The following is a 25931-nucleotide window of genomic DNA, read 5'->3' as shown; positions in this document are numbered from 1 at the left end:
AGTGAGAGGGAGGCATTGTGAAGTGGTTACTAGTAAGTATATCATCATTTGCCTAAGAAGGCAAAGCTGCATTCTAAAATGGAAGAAGGGCTTGTTATGATGATCTATACTAATGAAATTCCATCCACAAAATTGTGAGCCAGAGTTTCTTTTTCCTGGGCCTTTTTTTCACTCAGTTCACCCTCGATTTCATTTAGAGGCATGAGTCTCAAAACCCATTTTTCATTTGTGAAAGACATCCATGCTATGCCAAAGTGATAAGACTTAGTACCTGAGGTTTCCTGGGACCACTGCAACAAAGTACCACAAACTTGATGGCTTAAAACAACAGAAATTTACTCTGTCACCAGCCTGGAGGCTGTATGTCCAAAGTCAAGATGCCAGCAGGGTACTGCTCCCTTTGAAGCTTCTAGGGAAGAATTATTTCTCGTTCCAGCAACTGGTGGCTCTTGACAGTACTTGAACTTCCTTGGCTAGCTGTTCATTGTGTCCCTCTGTGTCTAGTGGTATCGTCTCTTCTTATGAGGACACCAGATGGATTGGATTTAGGGCCCATCCTAATCCAATATGATCACATCTCCATTCTTAGCTTGATTATATCTGCAAATAGGGTCATTATCTTCCTCCATTTGGGCTGCTGAAACAAAGCACCATAGACTGAGTGGTTTATAGACAATAGAAGTTGATTTCTCACACTTCTGGAGGCTGGTAGTCTTAGATTAGGGTGCCAGCATGATTGGGTTCTGATGAGAGCTCTCTTCTAGGTTGCACATCTTGTATCCTTACATGGGAGAGAATAGAACAAGGGAAGCAAGCTCTCTAGTGATTCTTATAAGGGCATTAATCTCATTCATGGGGGCTCTACCCCTGTGACCTCATCTAATCCTAAGCACCTGTCAAAGGTCCCACCTCCTAATACCATCCTAATGGGGGTTAGGGTTTCAAAATATGAATTTTGGGGAGACACAAACATTCAGTCCATGGTAGTCATCTTCAGAGGTTCTGGGTTCAAATGAATTTTGGACAACACTATTCGGACCACTATAGACACCACATCAAATAAGTTACATTTTAATATCATGCAATCATAACCATCAGTTTTATCAAAGAGCATCAATGATCAGGTCACACAGGGAGCCATCACTAAAAAGGTCTATAACAACTAAAAGATACTGATGGTTTGGTTGTGGTCACTTAGTTCTGAAGGAGTCGAACATCTTGTTTCACTGTCCTGTGGAAGCACTTCTGGCTAGAGAGAGCCAGTTCGGGATTATTTGTGAGAATATCTACTGGGTACAATGCAGAGTAGCTCTTTCCTCATGTCGTCATTTTACCACCTGACCTTTCTTTTACAACCCAAGGACCAGGAGAAAAATAACCCAACAGATGTAAGATAAGGCATATATATATATATATATATATATATACATATATGCCTTATCATATATATATATATATTTTTAATGTGAGAAACTACTAGCTAAAATTCCGTGTGAGGACATTTGTAGGTTTTAGTTTTTGTTATCTAAGCCATTCAGGATATAGAGGTATGGCTTACTCTGTTCCAGGCATAAGAAAGCTGAATATCGGGGACTCCTTCGGTCATTCAGCAGTTCCCAGCAAGTGGCCAGTGGGGGCCCTGAGGAGAGGTCAGAGACAGGCAACAAGGCCTGCTCCCTCCATGAGCTCAAGGAGTAAACCTCCTACTTTCTTGTCCTGGTAACATTTTATTTCTCAAGTCTAGAAGTTTCTTCCTACCGCCATTAAAAACTGTGGCTAGCAAGCCATGATATTTTCATCTTTAAAATGTCTTCATTGAATCATTGGCATTAGGTGCTTGGCATCAGACAAAACAAAAATCAAAAGAATTATCAACCCTCATGAGTCACACTTTGGTCAAATAGCACATTTTGAAGTTTGACTTGGCTAAATATCAACACTTACTTGTGATCCTTTTAACTGTATTTCAAACCACATACTCTCTAAGCGTAGACATTCAATCAAATTAAACATTATAAACACAGGGGTATGTAGTAGCAATTAAGCAGCAGTTGGAATGTGAAAATGCCTGTTAGAATCACTAAAAAAGCTGTCTATCTGAAAGAATGGAATTTCAGATGTGAGTGATGGAAGGCAGGGGAGGCAAGGCATTCTAGTTCCTATAATCAGAACTATCCACTGCTTTTGAAAAAATCTATAGTTTTAGTTTGGTTTGTCTCTTGAACATAACCTCTGTTCATTTCTTTCAGTTCTTTGTTTCAACACCAGTTTTCAGCTATGATGCCATTTCATACTACAAAATATTTAGCGACAAGGATGGCTACAAACATATTCACTATATCAAAGACACTGTGGTATGTTCCTTCCAAGATTTATCTCCTCAAAGATCATTCACTTGAGGTTGCTCAAATAACGCTCAGCTTCACACAACATAATGTTTGTCTTTTTATAGGAAAATGCTATTCAAATTACAAGTGGCAAGTGGGAGGCCATAAATATATTCAGAGTAACACAGGATTCACTGTAAGTATTGCATGAAGCATGATGCACCATTCAGGTTTTAATTGGCACTGATGGACACACAAGTGATACTGTACCCACTTCTTCGTTAAGAGCATTTTTTTTTTCCTTACTCTGTAGGTTAGCTCAGATAGCTGTGGTTTCATTAAGATTGCACATTCTTTAATAGCCAGTTAACATGATAGCTTTCAGGAAAGAATATTTGGTAAGTGGTCATTTCTCTTCTGATACTTGGTAGATAATTAATTAAAAGTATAAATTTTTAAAAATAACTACTTCTAAATGGAAATTTTACTCTTCAGCACTTGAAGAAATGAGCAAGCTTCAAAAGTCCATGAAGGGCAGCCCATAGATACAGAAATATTTTGGTAGTGATCCACTGTTATATAAATTTAAGATCATTAGCTGCAACAGCCATCATTTTTTGAGCAATTACTTCCTACCACATACTGTCAAGTAGAAACAGAGGTAGGGGAAAACCCAAGGCAGGAAGACCCAGCTATGGTCATAATCTAGGCCTGCGATGATGGAGGCCTGAACTGGAACAGTGTCAATGAGATACGGACTCTGGAGGGAAAAGCTATGCCTCCTTTTTCTTGCCTTAGCACTTGGCACAGTTCCTGACACAGAGCTGGAATTCAAGTAAAGATTTGCTAAATGAATGAGAGGAAGGGGACATGACCACAAGGACAGATGGAGGACGAGCAAGACTGCTGACTTCATGGCTGTGAAGGAAAAGGGAAAAGAAAGGCAAAGTGGGCTCATTGCAAGGCTTAGATGAAGGCAATCTCGAAGCCTCTGACAGAACAGGAAAGCTATGGGGGGAGGGGGCTGTTTGGAAAAGATAGTGAGTAGTGTACTCACTGATAGTCTGAGATGCTGTGGGAAGGCAAGTGCAAGTGACTGTCCCTCAATCGGAGTCACGTGAAGTGAGTAAAGAAGACACTTTTAATCCTAGGAGTGGTTTGCATTCTCTGACCTTTTTTTTTTTTCTACTTGGGGATAATGAGGTGTTTTTGACAGTGAAGAAACAGAAGTACCTATAGGCCGCTGAATAGTCCCTAAGAATTAAAAATTAGTAACCGAACCTGACTTTTTACATCCTATTACGCTCTTCCAAAAAAAAAAAAGACAGTTAACTTCGTGATATTCAGATGAACTCACAGAGGAGTGAAAATCATGCCACTAAATTGGATTTCCCACTTCATGGCTATATTAAGACAGGTTAGAACTGGGACCCAGATACTTAAGTAACAAGTATATTCTCTTGTGACTTCTTCTGCATCTGGGTGAAGTAACGTGCCCCTTTGTGCGGTGTCATAGTGTAGATGAGTTTCCGGATTTATAACAAATACATCCTTTGTCAGAGCTTCTGCAAAACAAATCCAAAATATCCTCAGAAAAATTAATATAGCATAGAGAAGCCAGTAAACTGTTTGTCATGGATAAGGAAGGGGGTGATATCAATCAATATCTTACCTTATTTTGTGTAACTCATAACGAATAAATCAGAATATAGTATACCTATAAAAAAAGAATATTCAGCATAATTTAATCTTTCTCCTATGATTTGAAAGTCATAGGAAGTACATTAAATTTATTTATAAACAGCAATGATTTATCTACATAAGTGCCAATTAATATAGTTTCATTAGATGAACATTGGACTATATTGTTTATTAGTATTAATACTAAAAATTCTATCACCATTTAGTTATCAATACTTATTTGATAACTTCTGAATATATTTTCAGGTTTTATTCTAGCAATGAATTTGAAGACTACCCAGGAAGAAGAAATATCTATAGGTAATTTATGTCAATTCATTCTAATTTTTACACATTAATATTTGAATGAATATCTGTCAGAGTCCTTTAGATCTATAGAATACTTTTTAAAGATTTTATTTACTTATTCATGAGAGAGAGAGAGAGAGAAAGAGAGAGAGACAGGCAGAGGGAGAAGCAGGCTCCATGAAGGGAGCCTGACGTGGGACTCGATCTTGGGTCTCCAGGATCACGCCCTGGGCCGAAGGTGGCGCTAAACTGCTGAGCCACCTGGGCTGCCCTAGAATATTTTTTAAAGCCTCAAATATAATAAAAGTAATATATGAATTAAGATAAAACATTCAGAGAATATTGTACACTATATCAGTATAAACACACACACACACACACACACACACACACACATACACCCCTGGAGTGACTGGGTGGCTCAGTTGGTTAAGCGTCTGGCTCTTGGTTTCGGCTCAGGTCATGATCTCAGGGTGGTGAGATCAAGCACTGTGTCAGGCTCGGAGCTCAGGAGGGAGATTGCTTGAGATTCTCTCTCTCCCTCTCTCTCTCTGTCCCTCTCTCTACTCAAGCATGCTTACATGCATACTCTCTCTCTAAAATAAATAAATATTAGCTAACTCAAAATGTCTTCAGAAAAAAAAATCAAGAAATTCTAATGCTGATATGAACATGATACTAAGTATTTCAACTAAATTCAGAGGTAATTGAGGACATCCATTCACTTAGCAGATCCTTATACCAGGCATTGCGTTTAGTCCTATATTATGTGATTTCTTTTAATATGGTTTACTTTGGCATAAACCTGTTACAATTGGAGGGAATTCATCTCTGTTCCTAAATCGTGTCTAATTTGGTCCAGTTGTCCCCTTGGTTATTGGAATGGTGCCCTCTACAGCCCTCTCTGGATATGGAAGTAAAAGTCATAGTTACCGTGGGCCGGTGGTCTGCTATATCCAGGAACGTTTTTATCTACTTTACATATGTAATTTCATTTCATCCCACAATTTCAGAGGCAGGTGACACTGTTACAGCCAGAATTTGTACCTGGGTATGCTGACTTAGCTCCCTTACGGCTAACTGCCTAACATTTCCGAGGTAACACCAAAATGCGAACGAGAATGTGAACTGTAACCAAGGAAATAATAAATTGTCCCTCTTCTACATTCCTCTACTCCCTCCTGAATCATGACTTCTTACCTATTGGGGAAGAATCCCTCTATGGCCCTAGCAATGACTCCGGCTCCCCTCTACCATGCCCCAGGCAAGGTCAGGGGCAGCAGCAGAAGGAACACACTGCAGCAGCCAGAGTATTTTACCAGCAACAACAGACTCTGACCGTGACCCCATTCTGGCATCATACCATCTAATCTGCTCTGAATGAGAATCTGATTCTGAGGGTTTGGGGTAAGGTCTGGGAGTCTGTATATTAAAGTCAATCACCCTACTCAGGAGCCATGCGGAAGGCTCTGCTGGGCCCAACATTGGCTTGTGTAGGAATGTGGTGGAGGGAAGCATTCCCAGGAAGAGCTTATCTGATCCCAAACGTCCTTCAGAAAAGAATGAAAGGCACAGGAGGCACTTAAAACTATGTTTTTTCAATTTCCACTTTGCTTATTACTGATTTCCCCTTCCAGACATATGATTAGAACAGCGACCCCTTTCTTGGTGAGACTGCCAGACTTTCCTTGCATGTTTTGCATGGGAGTACAAAAAGGGAGATGGGAAGATGAAGAACTATGCATTGGCAAGCACTCTGTAAGATGTAAGGAATGAATGGCTATGAGAAGTGGTTACCTCACTCCCATTCAAGGTGTTAGATATTTCTCCCACCGCAGAGAAGCCGAAGGGCTCCTCTCTCCAGGCTTGTGCCTATTCAGGCAAAGACGATTGAAAATCAGGCTACATCAAAATACTGTAATTCCCCTTCACTTTAAATGATATTGGCAAGAGAAAAATAGAGTGGGTTTGATGTCAATATGTAAATTAGTCATTTTACATGGAGTAGTACATTTTGATAAATACAATCTCAAAATTTCAGCTTAGTTTTATTTTCATTTTCCTCTAGAATTAGCATTGGAAGCTCTCCTCCAAGCAAAAAGTGCATTACTTGCCATCTAAGGAAAGAAAGGTGCCAATATTACACAGCAAGTTTCAGTGACTACGCCAAGTACTATGCACTTATCTGCTATGGTAGGTAATGGGCCTAACATGAGCTCCACCATCCCACTGCCAATGTTGTCAGCCTCATCACCACCATCCTAGGATCAATCCTAAACTACAAGTTATTGAGCACTTGTTTTATATGGGGATCTCACCTATGTTATCTTATCTAATGTTTGCGGGAGGGAAAAAAATGAAAAAAATATAAGAGAGCATTTTTATACCAATATTTTGCGGTTGAGGAAACAGGATAACTTTCAGAAGACCCACACTGCTGGTAAGCAGCAAAGCCAGGATGGGAGCGAGGATCTGTTGATTGTAAATCCCAAGCTCTTACCAGCTACCTGCCATGGCACCATGACGTTAACGTTATATGCAAACACCATCTACCAGCTATCACAGCAAGACTCCAGCAATAGTATAGAATGAAGCATTCTCTGTTAAAATGATTGCTGGACTTTGGCCCCATTTGCCTGGAGAAATGTTAAACTTTACAGCCAGGGGAAGAAAGAATGTCCTAGATACCTGAGCTCCTTCCCTTGAAGGCCAATATTTCTTTGCAGTATAGTTTCAGTGAGGATGGAAAATAAACTTTTTTTCACCCAGTATGTCCTTTCTAAATTTGGGAAACATAATAAGTAATAAGTAATTCATTCAAATATCAAAAAGTCATAGGGAATAAAATATTCTAAATACTTCCTGGTTTTTAAGGCTGTGTGTACATTTAGTTAATAGTTTCTATCCAAATAATTTTATTTTATGAATAACATCTTGAACATATGATAAGCAATGAGACAAGTTAGGTTGGGGTCTTGGTGGGCATTATCATGGAGATTTGGAAAGTGGACTTGAGAAATATCTACTTTTCCATTCTCTATCACATTCCCATAATTAATCCCTGAGTTTCCCTGGTGGAAAAACAGCAAACAGAGAATGTTATTACAAACTACATGCCACTCTGCTGTTTCTGGTATCAACTCCCAGTGGAAGGCAGCTCAGAGAACAAATGGAACCTTTGACTGATGGAGGTCCCTGACCAGTTGCAGAAGAGCCCAGGGTCTTTACTTCCCAGAAGGAAGCCTGCCCTGTCATGCCACTTTCCTCATCCCAATAATCTGGCCCTAGAACCGGAGCTCTAGCTCAACTGACTGAGGGAATGAATACACATTTTAAGCCAAATGCTCCCTTTAAGATGGCACAAGATGTCGGTTTGGTACAATTACTTTCACAAAATGTTGAGTCAATGACATCTTCAAAAAGCCAAGAGATTGTTGTTCATAACTATATGTGCTAGTTGTGGTGATGGCACTTAAAAGATATATATTAAATGTCCTTCTCAAATTATATGCAACATTTTTCAACCCAGGCTATGTATTTATGCAACATATATTGAAAGCTTACATGCCAGGCATATAGTATCATTGAACTAACTATACTGAGTCATCTGTGTTTCTCTCCTGAAGGCAGAGGCTGCTTTCTTTACATCTTTACATTCATAAGGCCAAGAAAAATGGGTAATGCACAATAATTACGCATAATGCATAATTGTTGAATGAACATCAGTGCTAAAGATCAAAGCACTATTGCCTTTTGCAAAGCCTGACAGAATACTTGTTCTTGTGCTGATATATTGAGACATCAGTGACACTATACTTGCATGCATTCATTTCTATTTATATGCATTCTGCATTTGTACAATGCTTCAACCCTTTTTGAAAGCACTATACCACTTTTATGTCACTTTGTCTTCCTAATATTTCCTTGAGTCTGAGTGCCCACTGAAAAGACAAGGAAGCGAAGACTAAGCTCTCCTCAAAAGTTGGTGGAAGAGTCCTTTCTAGAACTTGAATCGCCTGACTTTTCCACACTCACTCTTGCTCGGCAGTATGGTAATTTCCCATTTAGCAAAAAATATACTGTGTGGGAAGCATCACATCGTCTGGTGTTTTTGAAGCTCCAGTAAAATGAGTCACTGAGCCATCATAAGAAAAACCTTGAAATCTTTCCCTTTAGGACTAAGAGTAAAGCCTCATTATGTAACTTCAAACTCTCCAAGAGATGGTGAGTAAATCCCAGATAATAGGATTAAATAGGTAAAAATCCTCTTCATGCTGCTGATGGAACAAAAGTAATGCAAGGGATGGATTCCAGACAATTGATCCTTTTGTGCCACTGCAACCACATGCACAGGCCATTTGTATCCAGGGCAGTCAGTCATTAGCCTGTCTCAGAGTTTGGCCAAAAAAGATATGCTAGTTGTCACTACTGGAACTTCATACCCATAAAAATTCCATAGGAAGGATACTGGTTGACTAAAGTCAAGAAATTCAGAATCATGTTCCATTTCCTTACATTCTGCCCAAAAATATATGTGTTCGTCCCTTCTAATAACTTTAAAGAAAAGCTGGTCAAAATGAAAATCTCTGAAATTAAATTCTATAAAATTTTGAAACTCCACACAATAAAGAACTATTTTTTTGAGAGAACCTAATAAATAATAGCTCTCCTCCTGACTCTCAAGTTAGACTCAGTGATCAGGAAGGAAGTTAAAATATTAGCTTTATTACCTGTAAAAGTTATATTACAGTTTCACAAATGTGGGTACGACTAGACAGCCACTGGGGGCTCCTGGAGACCCTAGCACTGTCCCACTTAGGGCATTGAGGATCCACTCAAGAGCAGGCAGGGAGATGCCAGGAACAAAGCCGAAGGAGTTACTTCTATCCAGGTCTTCTGAGAACTCGTCAAAAAGGCTGCCTCCTCTTCTGCTTGCTTGGGACCAGGGTGCTACTCCAATGATGTTCCACAAAGAAGGAAGAAGCATCAAGAGTGCAAATGAACCCCTGCCCCCAACTTCCATGGTGTTTCTTTTAACCCATTGACTGGTGGAGCAAATTTATCTTTTAAAAGTATATTTCCAAGGGCACCTGGGTGACTCCATCCATTAAGCATCCTACTCTTGATCTCAGTTCAGGTCTTGATCATGCTCAGCTTAGGTCATGAGTTCAAGCCCCACACTGGGCTCCCTGCTGGGCGTGGAGCCAACTTCAAAAAAAGTTAAACATTCTTAAAAGGTATATTTCCAGGTATTATTTTATGCTGTAGTTCCAGTAAGTTAGAGATAATTAGTGTTTAATTATTTGTAGATCTTGTTAAAATGACCTGTTTCTGCACAGAGAACCTGAGCTCCATGCTGCAATATGTAGTGGACACTGGAGTTGCACCCAGAACCCCCCCATTCAGAACAGAATCCCTCACTTCACCATCTGCTGAGTGCTGGTGGCCGAGAGCTCACAGCCGAGCCCCCGCCCTGCTCTCATCTTGTGCCCACCCCATGACGGCTCCATTCTGGAGTACAAAAGCCAGCCCTGTTGGGGACATGGAGGCCATTCTGCAGACCACCCAGCTCTAGAGCTCCTTGCGGGGTCAGCTGAGGTTTGCATTTTGACTGCACTGAAGCCCACCTTCCCTCACCAGCCAATCCTTCCTCTCCCAGAAGTCAACATCCTAATACCACCCCTAGAAAAACCTCTGTCCCACAAAACCTCTGGGTCTGTTTCCAGAGAATGTGACCACCACAGCATATCTGAACAGGTAATGGGTTCTATATAAATTTATTTCTACATTTATTACTCACTTGGGAGAAAAAAAAAGATGCTGAGTTCCACCCACCAAAATAAACTGAACATTGAACCAAGAATCCAGACTGAAAGTATTATCTGGGTGCTGGTGAAGGTTATCGGATAGTAAAGACACAGCTAACCCTAGCCCTATGACATGACTTCTCAGAAGGCTGTCTATCATAGCAGATCCTGGGGGCCGCTTGTTTAATTAGATTTGGACTATTCAGGATCCCTCCTTGAAAGGTGCCTAGGCAAGTCTTCTCTCACATATCTTCTTTTAGGCTCTGATCTCATGTGTTGTTTCAATGTAACTTAGAAGGTGTTGTTGACTTCTCCATGGGGGAAAAAATAGCTGTAGAATTAAGATACACTTGAGCTTGACGCTGATCACAAATATGACCAGCGGTTCTTCTTGGAAACTCAGTGTTCCTTTAACACTAAACTATGTTTTTGTTTGCATCCTGTGCACAGGCCCAGGCCTCCCCATTTCCACCCTTCATGACGGCCACACTGATCAAGGTACCGCTCTCTTGCATGCTGCTGTCTAAAGAAATCTTGAACTCTGGGTGACATTACACGAGAGGAAGCAAGACAGTCTCCCCACACGGGCAAGGAGAACTGTGATGGAATCTTTTGGTCATAGAGCTTATTTTCACATAGACTTGCATATTGTTGGAGTCAAACCTGATCCTAAGAAATTTAATAGTTACTTGCAGTAAGAACCTGGCATAACACAGATGAGTTATATCACAGGGATTCTTGCTGTCTTCCCCAGTCAGCCTTATAAAAAACACAGAAGCTTAGCATTGGAAGGAAACTCAGGATATTTAGTACAACCTCCCTCCCAAATAAGAATTCCTGCTTTTTTGCAACATCCCAAACCAGAGACAAATTCCAGATCTAAGTCCAGTTCAAAGCAGAGGATGACTATCACGCGGGCTTTTTTTGTTTTAACAGCTACATCACACTGTTGCTACGAATGAAATCCCTGAAATTTTAGAGGCTTTTCCCATTTTCAACCATTATCAAGACAGTCCTCCTCCATCCTGCATTTATGATATTAGTTCGAAATAGTTCACGGATCAAAGATGACTGTCTTTGCTCTGGGCAGAGTGGTCCAAGCATGCGATTGCCCAGATGCTCTCCCTGCAGTTTCCTCGTTGTCTTTTGATTTTCCATTAAACAACATTATAGGGTTGAAGTTGATGGAGATGAGGGACAATGAGGGACTTCAGGACTCGTGCCTGTGATCCTCCCTGGACATCTTTGTTGACAAGTCAGGAGACTGCTTTGGGACTAGTTTGGCTGCCAGCTCAATGGCTCAAGTAAAACAGGTGAATATAAAATAATGAGGAAAACCAGAGTCAGTGCCAAAACTCTAGACAGGACAGGTATTGTAAAACAGGGGCTGTGAACCCAGTGTCATTTTAGAGTTGTGGGATTTTTTGACCTCGTGTCTAATAATGAAATACTTGTAAGAATAAAACATTGTCTTTCTCAGTATGGTTCATCTCAACCCTGAGTAGGAGAGATTTTAAAGCAATACTACATTCAAATCTGTAAGATTTTGTTTTAATGGAAATTCCCATAAATGCATGATTCCCATTTTATCATGACTGCTAAAGGTCAGCCTCCCTTTTTTCAGAGCATGAATTTCCACTTTTTAATTATCCTTCTCCTATTCTGGCCAGATACCAATTTCAGTACTACATACAAAAGTGTTATTATTTCACCCAATACTTACAAAATAGGTGCAGAGCTCATGTGACTCTCATTTCTCATATGTATTTATATGTTTTCTAACTCTCGAACAGAATGCGATTTTTTTAGAACACAGTTCTGCAAATTCGCCTAGTGATGAGATTCTCCAGAGGTATTTATTGTAAATACAGATTCCCAGGCCCTCCCCAGTTCAGGCGGATCTTAAATTAGGCTAGAGAATCTGAATATTTAATAAATACCCAGATAAGCTGAGTTTTAGAGCTGATGCTAGGTCTTCTATTTACTTGTAGATTTTTTTTCACCTGTTTTCCAGTGCATTTGGTACCAGAAATCTTTATCCAATAGATATTTGTTAAGCACCTATCACATTAAATCAGACATTGTGCTGGATACTAGATCCTTAAAATGAACAGACACTGGGTTAGATATGGTCCAGGTCCATGAGGAGATTATAGATCAATTGGGAATGCAAACATGTGAGTGGAGAATAGAGCGGGATAAAGGATTAGGATGGGGGGAGTAAAGCAGGACAGCACACAAGCAGGGTACTGTATGTGGGGCTTGGTGGTTGGGAAATGTCTCCTAATGATAGATACGTCAAACTGGAAACTCACAAATATAAAGGAGATTAATGCTGCTTGGACATCTAGCTTGGTCAAGTGGATTGATATTGATGCTTTTTACCAGAAGCGGAATTCGCAGCCGAGAGAACGTTTTTGGGGAGATGATGAATTTTGTTTTTAATGCTGAGCTTGGGGTGCCGATGGGATATCCAAGTGGAGCTGTCCCAGAGTGACTAAATTTTGTATCTGGACATTGGACTGAAGATGAGAAACAAGAAGTCATTTGTTGGTGAATTACATGGTAACTGAGACCATGGAAGAGGATAAGACCACAGAGTAGGAATAAAACCATGCAGAACACCAACACGAGAAATGAGAAGAGGAAAATGAACCTATAAAGGAGACAGAGAAGGGAACAGAAGGAGGATAACCTTGAGAGTATGGTATCATAGAACCCAGAGAAGAGTGGATCTCAGGAAAGAGGAGGGCTCATCTGTGTCAAGTGCTACAGAGAGTGAAATGAGACCTGCTCTAAATCAATGAACTTAGCAAGAGAGAGAGATTACCATTGGGTTGGTCAGAGCAGTTTCAGAGGAACACTGGAGGTGGAAGCCAGACTGCAGCAAGTTTAGGCCTGCACAGGAGGTAAGTAAAGAGCAATATTTTCAATAGGCCTGCCTGAAGAGAGGAGGAAAGAGGTGAGACGATGGCTGGAAGCAGTTGATAGAGGTTTAATTTTGGTTTTGAAACAGAATGAACATTTGAGCACGGTTAAACACTGATAGAAGAAATTTGGAGACCAGAAATGGTGGAAGACATAAAGGAGGGAGGTCTCTGAGAAGTTGGGAAAAAATGGACTCCAGAAACATGTAGAGATTCATTTCTGGCCTTGTGCTGAGTGAAAATGAAGAAATTACTAATGTCATTGTATGAAAGTTTGTAGACATTGTAGAAAACAGTGTAATGGCCTCGTTTTATTGGCAAAGTGGGATAAGGTCATTTGGAAATAACACAGGACCTGAACCAAATGCTTTAGAAACCCAGAAGGGTTGCCACTTTATGACATAGACATCCCAAAAGAGACTTAGTCGCTTCAGGCACAGCAGGTGCTCATTACAATTACCCAACTGATCTAATGATCTCATTTATCAACTTTTCCACAGATTCTTCACATAAATTAATTAATAAGCAACATATAGTAGTTAATATAATTAAAACAAAAATTCTTACATGATCCATCATTCTTTTTATTTCATCATAATGAAGAACCCACAAATAAATAGAGTGCATACCACATATATACCACATAGATATCGCTGTACTCGGTACTAAGTATGGTAGGTACTGAGTGCATAATGACGAGCGAAATAAGGTAAAGGTACTCTGAACTGTAGCACAACTTCCAAGTTATAGGCTTTTAATGCAAAGCCACATAGAGAAGCCCAATCAGCACCCCCACCACCAACAGTCCTTTGAGATCCCATTTTGCTCCAAGGGGTGGGAAAATTGCCAAGTTACCGTATGAACAAATGCTTCTCTGGACTATAAAGCATTAAAAAGCTTATGAATTAAATCTGACATTTCAGTAAGCCATGAATCAGGAAAGTTCAATAGCTGGAAGGAAAATGGAGAAATCAGTCTAGCCAATCTGTCAACCCTTGTAATACAGTTTCTGACTTCCGGTATTTGGTAAAATGATAAAAATAAATAAGCAAATAAAAAATAGAATAATAAACAAAATATAAAAATAAATAAAGAAGCAATTACAATGTAGTCACTCTGTGTGACTACGTTATAGGATTCCCTTTATTCATAATAGCTCCACACATAGAACCCACACAAGGAGAATGAAGAGCTGGCTCCATTGTACTTAGAACTGTATATTTGGTGGGGCTTTTTTTGTTGTTGTTTTTTGAGGGCTTTTTTTTTTTTTTTTTGGTTTTAACTTTTAAGATGCCACAAGTATTTCTTTCCTGATGGATTATCCAAAGTTAAAATGAAATTTATTATGTATCTTATACAACTCATACCAAAACATCTATACTTGTTCTAAGATTAAATATAACATGTTGGAACAAAATGCCATGAGTATATGAAAACTGAGAGTTACAAGGGAAGTGGTTTGGCAAACTTACTGTAGTTACAAGTACTCCTCCAGTTCCCCATCTTCAAGGACCACTTTTTAAAAAGGCACAAAAACAAGAAGTTCACAGGATGTCTTTTGTAAAAACTGCCATATCTCAGAAGTCATCCAGACCTTCTTTTAAGAAAAACAAATCGTCAAACTCCGCGTGCTATATGAAAGCCTAACTTTTCTCTAGAAGATAACCAGTATCAATTCTAGTTCAAAATAAAACTTGCAAAAAGCCCTCTATTGCTAGAAACCCATTTGCATATACCACTAAACTATGGCATCAGGAGATCAATGGATTATTCAGTTTCAAAGATTAAAGTGTGAATCATAATTAAGCTTAAATATAAGCAGCAGTTTTTTAGAAGATCCTTTAAGGTGAAAAAGAGAAAGAGATCATAGTGTGTATATTGTTATTTTACTAAGATGTATAACCACCTTGGGAGAAATGATATGAAGCTATATGATGTGCAATAATTCAATTACAAAAAAAGGGAGGATTATCTTATATTAATTAAGTACAGCAGGAAAAGAAATGTATATGTTGGGGTGACTGGTGGCTCAGTTGGCGAAGTGTATGACTTGATTTCGGCTCAGGGCTCAGGCCATGATCTCAGGGTTGTGAGATGGAGCCCCGTGCCCAGCTCCACACTGGCCATGGAGCCTGCTTAAGATTCTCTCTCTCCCTCTTCCTTTGCCCCTCCCCCACTTCTCTCTCTCTCTCCCTCTCAAAAAAAAATATATATATATATATATAAATCACAGGAAGAATATTTCACTTTACACATTGTAAACTTAAAAACAAGCTTTGTGACTACATAATTAATTATTTAAAGATTTATTTACTTATTTGAGAGAGAGGGTGTGTATGTGATGGGGGAGGGGCAGAGGGAGAGAGTATATAAGCAGACTCTCTGCTGAGCACGCCTGAGGTCATGACCTGAGCCAAAATCAAGAGTTGGATGCTGAACGGACTGAGCCACTCAGGCACCTCTATTTTTAATTTGAAGTTTCAGCAATAAAGATTTTACTTCTACTACTTTTATTTTTTCTTAGTAGATGATAAAAAAAGGGTCACCTACTCAGATCATAGCTTCATGTTAGAAAAGTTGGAGATGGGAAAATATGGTGACTAACCATTGTTGCCTCTGTGATTCTGCTCAAAATGTGTTTTGATGCCATAAAGATCAGTTTCAGGAGGCAATGATTGATGTCATCATAAACTCATACCTATTTTAAAGACTGGGTTAAAAATGTGCTTGTCAAGATAAATTTTTTATACAGTTCCTTATATTGTTTCAGTTTCATCCATATTAAAACCAAAAGAATTTTAAGAAAGGACTCTTTTATGGAATACTATTAATCAAAAATGAACATTTTGGTTTTTTTTAAGAAATTAAAATCCTGGAAGAAAACAAAGAATTGGAAAATGCTTTGAAAAATATCCAGCTGCCTAAAGAGGAAATTAAGAAACTTGAAGTGGATGATATTAGTAAGACTTTAAAAACTTCTCATTTACAAATATGAAGCTGTACGCTTATCTTACTTTATCTTATCTTACTTATATTAAACAAAATATAAGATAAATATTATAGTCCAAACCCTATAATATCAAAGGTCTTAAGTAAACCAATCTTACTGTAACAATAAAGCTTCACGAAAGATCTTTAACATGTTTGTAAATAGAGTTGATCTTATACTTTCCTATAGTTCCATTTCAACATTGATATATTTTACAGTTTAATTTTAATTTTAGAGTGTGTGCTTCTGGAAAATACAACTCAAGATTTCTAGTAATTTATAAATTTGACAAAAAAATATGTAATAAAAATCAATTTAAACTACATTCTTGATTTTTTACAGTTTGCCAGTTATGAATTGATTTTATGTCATATTGTTAGTAAAGAAAATAAATAATGTTATGAACATAGTGGAATGAAGATTTTTCTTTTTTTCCCCCCCAAGCTTTATGGTACAAGATGATGCTTCCTCCCCGGTTTGACAGATCAAAGAAGTATCCCTTGCTAATTCAAGTGTATGTAATATTTTCTTTGGTGTAAAAACTATTTACTGAAAATATGTTGAATTAAATACACATTTATGAGATAGAATGAACCATTCTCCTTGGTAACAGTTCCTATTGATGCTGTTTTTATATATTCCTCAACTAATCAGAGTAAATAAAATATGGCTATTTAAAATAGATTGAGGAAGTTTGGGGATTTTAGATGGACTGGCTTGCATTCGCTGTCTTGAATTTCCTTTGTATGGCAAATTGCCGAATGTGTCAGAATACCTTTGAGATAGAGAAATTGCAGCCAAAAAATATTGTAAATCATCTTAATGTCTTATGTAAGTGAGTTAGAAATGAAATAAGGGAATGGAATACATTTAGTGGAATCACACCCAAAATCAGTGCTGACCTACACACAATTTGCTTAAAACACCATGCATTTTTTTTAGTATATCTTATGCCTGCTTTTAGCAAGTGGCAGGTGGCAGAAATGACGAAAAACCCACACATATTCCTTGAAATGCCAACCCTAGATGTATCCGTTTTGGGGAATAGGAGAGGCTGTGTCCCAAAACAACTTCCTTGTAGCAAACCTCTGGGAAAAGCCTGGTCCTCTCTTGATTTTGAGCCAGTTCTAATGCCACTGTTATTGAAATTTTATCATACAAATGTACTGGGAAATACTAAAGGCAATTCTTAGCCATCATGACAAGTTGAGTTTTACAAAGGAATCCAAGATTCTTTTTTTTTTTTTTTCCTTTAGGTATGGTGGTCCCTGCAGTCAGAGCGTAAAGTCTGTATTCAGTATTAATTGGATTTCTTATCTTGCAAGTAAGGAAGGGATAGTCATTGCCTTGGTGGATGGCCGAGGAACAGCTTACCAAGGTGACAAACTCCTGTATGCAGTATATCGAAAGCTGGGTGTTTATGAAGTTGAGGACCAGATCACAGCTGTCAGGTGAGCACCTTCTCATTCAAACAGAAATTGATGTGCAACAAAAGTCATGCAATCACTGTTGGGTTTCTCCATCTTTAATGATTTAATTCTTTTTTGTCTATTTTCCTAACTTCATCTAAAGTGATCATTAAAGAGATATTTTTACCCAATGTGAGAAAAAAATTGTTGATGGAAAAGAGCTAATAAATGCACAAAACATGATGTATGGTGATAAATGACAAATACTCTCTTTTGTTGTTTCATCATTCTGATATCCTTTCATTTATTCACATGGTTCACAAAAAAAATATGCATAACTCTAGGGGTGGTCCATAGGAAACAAAACATCTGAATTTACTCAAGCATTGTGGATCCTACCTCATGAATTTAGGAATGCCTCAAGATTTCATCAACACTGTATCCTTATAGATACTAGGCATTCTTTTGTAATTAAGCTAGCTGTGAATTTCAGCTGTGCTAGGATGAGAATATTTTCCTGTTTTCATTTGACAAAAAGAAATTCATTTTATGTAATACAAATTTTATTATGAAAACATTCATAGGGAAGACAGACTCATAATCTGAATTCTTCCCAACTACATTCTCAACCACAATTTATGTCTCCATCTCCATCATGTTTTCTGAAACAGAAAGAATCGAGTCACTGAAATTATTTATTTGGAAAACCTGTGCAGGATTCTTCTGGATATTTCTCTATAGTTGTTGGGCTTCCGTTATTATGTTGTGGCTATGTGAAGTTAGAGAACAGTAGTTTATAAATGTTAAAGCCAACACAGGCCACTTGCACTCTCAGTCGTGGATGTACATGTGTGCGTGATGGCCTAAGGTCAAATACTGTTTCACAGCAAAGAGCAATTTAGAAAATTCATTAGTAATTTCCTTTTATCGTCTCGATGTCATTAATAGTTACTGATTTCATTATAGCATAAACAATGAAGATTGTATTTAACAGCTAGGAGCCAGGCCCAGACAATACTTTTCTGTATTTTTGTCTCTAATCACAGCAGAAGAGTTTAGACTCACAAGTAATTATTTTTAAAAATAGAAAAGTAATCATAACCCATATGTTTTCAAATTTTCCTTCCATTCTGTGAACAGTAATATACACACAGTTATATACAATGTTCAATTAAAAACAGTCTATTTGGGTAAAATCTGACAAATGAATAAGTAGATTATTAAATAACACTACACAATCTGTAAGCATTATTCACGGCTAATTTCTAGGAGGCTCCATCTTTCTCGCTGATCCAGATTTTTGGCCTGTCTGCCACTAACCTGTTTAGGAGAATCTTCTGCCTAATGGAGAGCCATAGAAGAGATAGCTCAAAGAAAGATCTACCAAGAGATCTACCAATTTCTCACACAAAGACTGTGTGTGCCTTGATGGGAGTATGAACACCATTGTCAGTGTTACAGACCTAATTCTTTAAGATTTTTTTTTTTTTTGGCACTGTGATTCACATCTCTTTGTATTTAAAGCATGTAATAAACACCAAGGGCATGGGACCCTAGGACCACATCAAAAGCCAGATGTAGATTATACCTCATTTGTAATTCAACTGGATCTTTTCCAAAATTGGTAGAGCTAAAAAGTGGTTTGTTTTGGCACTGGTTAAAAAACAAACTTATCTTCATCATCGTCATCACAATCTACTGATAACAACACAATACATCATCACTTATTTACCACCAAAATTGCAGCATTTGAATTTAAGAATATCTCAAGAAACAGACCTGATCGCGTTTCTTGGATGGAATGAAAATTTAAACCTGAAACCCCTGTAGAGGCCTTAAGGAAAATTGTTATTTCTGATGTTCAATATGTGGGACATGAAGCCATAAATTGTACCAATTTTCACAATAATATAAATGTCTTTGGCATTTAGAATTGAAGATAGACCAGAGGCAGTAATTGGCTACCTGTACCTTCTCTGAGCCATTTTTAGGATGGAATCTGAAGAAAGTCTTCCTGCTTTGGAGCAGGCATATGTTCCCTCATTTGCTCAGCCATTCAACAACAGATCAAATATTAATATGTGCCATTGCCATCCACTCTGTGTAAAATTTTGCAATTTATGATCTCTACTTTCAGTGCTCTTATAATATGTAGAATGGATAAACCCTCAGCACTCTGAAGGGATAGCATTGCTGCTAGACGGAACGTTTAGTAAACAGCCTAGGGAACAAGAGGAGGTTCTGTGACCCAGGCAAAGCATATACACAATAGTGGAGATGCACTTGGGGCTGGCCTGGCTTTGCTTGAAGGCATCATTCTGCAAAAGTGAAAGGGAAGCCTTGGAACCCGATGCTTTGAGAAAACAAAAGCTGAAAAGGATAGATTTATAATGATAATCCTGGGAATAATTCAACCACATGTCTGCCAAGAAGCATTTTAGGAATCAGACACTGAATGTTTGACATGGGAATTGGGATTGCAATCCCTTTACAGTAGCCCTCAAGTTACCTTCCCACAAAAGAATGAAATTTGTCCCCTTCAGTCTCATATAAAAGGCAAACTGGCTAAATTTTTCAGATACCAAAAGAAAATCATGTGTACATATTTGGAAGGGACAGTAAATACTAGTCAGGGTTAATAAATAGATTTAAACAAAGCAAAACAGGATTTTAAAAAAATGAAGAAGAAGAAGCCATACAACCTCACAACTGACTACACAAAAGAGAATGCTTATGAGGTCAAAGCATAAGTGAAACCAGGAAGTGCTTTCATCAGGCTTCTCTGCAAATGGTACATATGTAGGACCCATAAAACTTCGTTAGTTAGAGGGTCAGTTCTATTCATTTGGGGTATATTTCACATTTTTTATATTCCCACAATTTGAAATTTTTATACAGCTTGAAGGCTGGTGGTGAGAAAATATATCATACTGTTATACATGGTATCGATAAGAACAATTCCAAAATAGAATAATAACTGATCCCTAGGATTCCAAATTGACCTTTGGCCTAGGGCCATTTTTGTGCGAGAAAAGTTGTAAAGTTCAGTCCAGCCTCCAAAATGCTTTCTCATTTGTTACTAACATTTTCTTTATTTCACCACATTATCAACAGTGTTTCTGATAACTCTTCTGCGAGCGCTTCAGAATTTGGAAATAAATTTTATAGAGCCTTGTTGGCTTCGAAGTGCTCAGATTATCTAGCTAACCTTTAACCTAGTCCCTCCACATTAAGTGTTAATGTTTCATTTCCATGTTAACGATTGCACTATCATTTCCTGTAAATGTCATCCTTTCAGAATAAACCAAGGAAGGGAGCTGTTAAGAATTTCCTGCTCCCGATGTATCACCTGCTATTTGCTTTTACCCCAGATGCAAGGCAATATGATTGCTAGCTTCTGGGAGATCATAAAATCGAAATTGATTTTATGGCTCAGAACTATCTTCGAGCACTAGAGGAAAGATTTTTTTTAACAAAGAAAGTGAACCTTCTCCTCTTTCATTTGGCTTTTGAAGTTTATGGAAGAATTGCTGAAATTCCACACTTTGCTGCACATTTTCTCTGTTTTACCATGAACACCATCCACACAGGTAGCAACTTTCCGTTTGCTGCTGCTGCATTTCTTCCCCGTAGACTCCTCAGTGTCCCTCAGAGTTGGTGTGGGGTAAGCTGTGACTGACGGGGCTTCTTCCCATCTGTTTGTCCCGGGCATTTGCCCAACTCCTCTGTGCATTGGAAACGTGCATGTTGAATCAATGCAACGAGCAAAATGGTTGCTGTGAAATCCCTATAAGAAACTCCATTATTCAACTAATGAAACCATTCCATCTTATTTCTGGAGAAGAATGAGAAAGGGTGTTAACATAACCAAAAGGAACAAAAAAAATAGTATTTTTCTGGCTCCCTGTGTGTCACTTTGTTCTCCTCCCCTCCTTCCTGTCACTGTTGCATCCGGGTCTCTGCAATGGCTCACCCCGTGTGCTTTTTTCTTCCACTGCTTCTCTTTTTCTAAGAGTTTTCTGAGTTTTTATGAAACCATCCCCCAAATAAGTCACAATTGCTCCAGAGCGCTAAACCTCAAGGAGGCCTGGGATAAATTAGCCTAAAACATTCCTATTTTGTGCTCACATTGCAAAGTTACATTTCTGAGGGTTTCCCATGACTTTTGTGAAGGTTGCCCTTTGGCATGGTCACTTGGTCCTAAAAGGATATTTATTTTCAATATAGTTTTCAAAGAAGGCTCTTCTGTGATGGAACTCAAGTGAATCATGTCCATATCCTAAAAGATACGTATAATTATCTGTATTGTGATAAATTGAGAGTACCTGAGTATGAAATGGGAGAGGGATGGTCATTTTTCCATGGATGAAAGTGACCAAAAGTGACATGGTGATTATCACTAACATCTAAGCATTTAAGATTGATAAAATTTAAAGCAGCAGCAACAAAAATCTTTTTTCCAAAATCTGGGGATTTAGGAATTTGGTCCTAGTCATGGTGCTATTACTTCTTGTGTTGCTGTCAGCCTGGGTCTTGAACTCTTGAGTCTCAAGTAACTCACTCACACAATTAGGATACTAGACCTGTAGCCCTGCAAATACTACCCAATAGATGTACAGTAGAGTCTGAAGGATCCATTTTATCCTTTGCAGAAAGCATGATAATATTCTTTTAATTATTTGTAAGTGCAGTGTTATTATGCATGTGTTTAAACAAAGAAAATGGAGCGTTTCTATTAAATCTTTGGATTAAATATGCTTGTGTAATGAAGTAAATGTCATGTGTACACACTTAAAATTCTAAAAATTTGTTTCTTTTACTTTAGAAAATTCATAGAAATGGGTTTCATTGATGAAAAAAGAATAGCCATATGGGGCTGGGTGAGTTGTTTTATATGTTTTATGCCTGTTATTCAGCTCAGCAATCATAATTTTCTAAAGTGTGCGCTTATAAGGTTTCTCATGAAATGTTAATGTTGCAACATCATTTAATCTGTCAATGGAAACAGTCAATTTGGATAATCTAGGCTTCAAAGTGGTGGCTTTAAGTGTTCCTTTTTCCCAATCATTTAGTTTCTTCCATATAGCAAATTAACTCATAATTGACATATTTTTAATTTTTTTGTATTAGACTATAGTATACTGAACTGAACTATCTTTCAGAGGTTCAATTTCCTTTGTTATTTTAGATTTCATATATATCTTTTTATATTTCATCATTTCATTTTTATGAAAAGCTAAGCGAATCTTTGAAATCACAGGAACTTTTAAAATATAAATTCCCTAGTACCTAGCCTATCCCAATCATCTCTTGGCTGTTTTGATTCTTTTTTTGGGGGGGGGGGATAATCAAGTTCTCTTACCAGATCTAATATTAATTTGTGTCAGTGGGAGAGAAGTATAATTTAGTTTTCAAGTCATAGGTCATGAAGATAATTGCCCATGTTTGAGGAACTGTGAAGGTTCTCAACATACACATGAAAAGGAAGTGGCAAAACTTCCCAAATCCTGGGCAATGAAGTCACTGGAAAGTTTAGAGAAATATTGGAAAGAGTTTAGATTTGCCCATTATAAATTATGATAATTACCCTTCAAAGAAGATTTCCTGTTTCACTTTTTGGTCTGAATTTGTACATTTGCAAGTCAATTTGCAGCCGTTTGGGCTTGGGTTGTTTTTCTTGGCTGTTTTCTCTGAGAGCGGCCTGCTTTCAGATGGAGGGAATGAAACCCAATATTGAAGGGAATCTGCAGGCTCCGGCTCAGCTCTCAGCTCAGTGACCAGATGAAGAGCTGTTATGAATTTGTGGAAAGTTGTTACTTCAAGCCATTTGGTCCTTCTTAAAACTATCAAATGTTAAATATCTAAACAGAACAGAATTCAAATGGGTGGAAATCAATGAAATATTTTTGTAGTGAAATATTTCAGATAAGATCTCTCCCACCATCCATTTTTATGAAATTTCCTAAAGTAAATTTTTGAGAGAATTCAAATTTCACGCCGAACACTTACATATCGTCGTTAACATTTCTCTTATAGTTTTAATTTTCTTTTACTGCAGCCTTTGAAATAACCGGGAAGTGGAACTTTTGATTTCATTTCTAGAACATCCTGGTATTAGTTTGGTAGAGAACCACCTATGTGGGATGATTTAAAGAATCCACTCTGCACCCCCAAAATACATGCATATCAGCCTGAGATTCTTCAATAAGAGATTGTCAAGAGGTCTGTGCAAATGCTACTAGAAGAGGTGGTCTAATAAGCCCCCTTTATTGCTTACTTTCCAACATGGCAATGATTGTGAGGTAAACCCCGAGAGCATGTGCAAAAGAAGGAAAATGTGAACTGCCAGTGGATGCAACATTTGAGCAGCCCCTCAATCAGCAGGACCCAGAAGATCCTGAAGGAAAAAGACCTTAATACTACACTGTTTTTTTCCCCATCAAATCTTTAAGATTTATATAATCCACCCATCTGATCACTAACTAATGCATTTTTTCCTCGATGTAGTAAATTTTTATTGGATCTCAACTGGTCCTTTTTTTTTAAAAGATTTTATTTATTTATTCATGAGAGACAGAGAGAGAGAAGGCACAGGCAGAGAGAGAAGCAGGCTCCATGCAGGGAGCCTGATGTGGGACTCGATCTCAGGACTCCAGGATCACACCCTGGGCTGAAGGCAGGTGCCCAACCGTGAGCCACCCAGGCATCCCTCAACTAGGTCTTATTTTAGGTTCTTTAGAAGATGAAAAGATGAGTAAGTTATAGCCCTGGCCCTCTATTAGATAAAACAGAGCAAAAAAGGAAATGCTCAGCAATGTTCCAAGTGTTAAGACAGATACAACTTGAGGCGAGAACACCAGGGACAGGAGTGGTTCATTCTGGCTGTGAGAGCAAAGGGAAGATTCAGAAAAGAGGCAGTGAAGAAGATAGGTCAGTAACGGTGCATTCCAGAAAATGAAGACAAACTTGCCCAGTCTTGAGGTAAAAATGAGTAGGGCATGGTTGGTCTGGATGCCAGAAACTTCAGAAGTGTAAAGCATGTAGTGAGGAAGGTGAAGGAAATGAGTTTGGATAGGTAGGTAGATAGCCAATACCAGGAGCCTTTTAGACTGCATAAAGGAGGATGGGCCCTATCTATGGCTCTGCGACACACTCCTCTTATTTTCCTACGTCTCCATGATCATTACACTCCATTCATTCTTCCGATGTCCAGGTTTTCCAGGGTCTGGCTATGGCCCTCATTGTTTTTCACTTCCCTGGGGAAACCCATGTCATTTCAAAGATGGCAATGACTGCCGCTAGCCCCCACCTCTCTTCTGAGCTCCATGTTTCAAATGCTCACTGACCATCTGTCCCAAATGTCTTACTGGAGCCTCAAGCCTAACCCACACAAGCTAAACTTGCTATAGTCTACTTAAAACAAGTCCTTGTCTTTATTTAAGGACCTCATCACACACCTAGTCACCCCAATTAGTAAATTCAGAGCACTTTCAATTTCTCTTGATCCCCAACTCCCACATCCCATTGGTAAGTAAGTTCTGTCAGTGCTATCTTCAAACATCTAAATCTGTTCTCCTCGTCCCCAGAGCCAGGGCTTTAGTTCAGTTCTCTTCATATGTGGCTTAGATCAGACCTTCTCAAACTTTGGCTTTCATATGCATCACCTGGAGAACTCGTTGAAACAGTTTCCAGGGCCCTACCATCAGAGATTCTGATTCAGTATCCAGGGTGAGGCCTGAGGATTTGCATTTCTAATAAGATCCCAGGTAATGCTGATTCTTTTGGTCCATGGACCATTGTGTGGTACCAGTTTAACTATCCCAATTGCCTCTTAACTAGCCTTCCTGCTTTGATCTCACAAACTGCAATGTTGCTACTGAAGTTATTTTTCCAAAACATAACTTATATGCTTCTATACTTTCTAAGGCCACACATTGACCTTGACCTGGTGCCCAAACTTATTTCCATGCATGGAAATCTCTTGACAATCTGGCTGTAACCTGCTCTTCCATGTTCATCTCTTTCCACTTTTCCTCACGCCTTTATGAATAATTTGAATATGTCTGCACTTCCTTACTTCCATGTTTTTGTGAATCCTCTTCCCTATACCTGCAATGCACCCATCTTCTTCTATTCTGCTCCTCTTCCTCCAAAATGGAAAACTTCTATTTATTCTTTAAAACCTGACTCAGATATGACTTTCTTTGTGCTCCAACAGTTCTTTATACTGCTGTTTTAGGAATTATGATGTTTTATCTTGTCGGTCTATTGGTTTCTCCTGTGAGATGTAGGCTCATCGAGGGAATGGACTTGTCTTTTTTTAAAAGTTGTTTTCTCAAATGTTTAGCATACTACTTGGCCATCCCACTTACCAATGATGTCATTTAAACTGAATTTAATCCTATAAGTCAGTGTTCTCCCAAATGTATCTTATTAGTACCAAGGACTTTCTCATGAAAAGATCCTCTGGTCTAATTATTGGA

At 38.4% G+C, this 25931-nt stretch overlaps 1 protein-coding gene across 3 annotated transcripts in view; it reads left to right on the top strand.

The window, feature by feature from the left end:
* Nucleotides 1–25931, top strand: part of FAP (fibroblast activation protein alpha) — a 71402-nt gene that overhangs the window by 37384 nt on the left and 8087 nt on the right. For all 3 annotated transcript variants that reach the window (XM_025994157.2, XM_025994158.2, XM_072751745.1), the window contains 9 exons: nucleotides 2250–2354; nucleotides 2453–2523; nucleotides 4275–4328; nucleotides 6385–6509; nucleotides 10574–10621; nucleotides 15912–16010; nucleotides 16484–16553; nucleotides 17296–17490; nucleotides 22274–22328. In XM_025994157.2, coding sequence (XP_025849942.1) covers nucleotides 2250–2354; nucleotides 2453–2523; nucleotides 4275–4328; nucleotides 6385–6509; nucleotides 10574–10621; nucleotides 15912–16010; nucleotides 16484–16553; nucleotides 17296–17490; nucleotides 22274–22328 — 822 coding nt within the window. The remainder of the gene's footprint in view (nucleotides 1–2249; nucleotides 2355–2452; nucleotides 2524–4274; nucleotides 4329–6384; nucleotides 6510–10573; nucleotides 10622–15911; nucleotides 16011–16483; nucleotides 16554–17295; nucleotides 17491–22273; nucleotides 22329–25931) is intronic.

Source organism: Vulpes vulpes, chromosome 3 (genome assembly GCF_048418805.1).
Source record: "Vulpes vulpes isolate BD-2025 chromosome 3, VulVul3, whole genome shotgun sequence".
Lineage (NCBI taxonomy): Eukaryota > Metazoa > Chordata > Mammalia > Carnivora > Canidae > Vulpes > Vulpes vulpes.
This window is presented reverse-complemented; position numbering and strand designations above follow the sequence as displayed.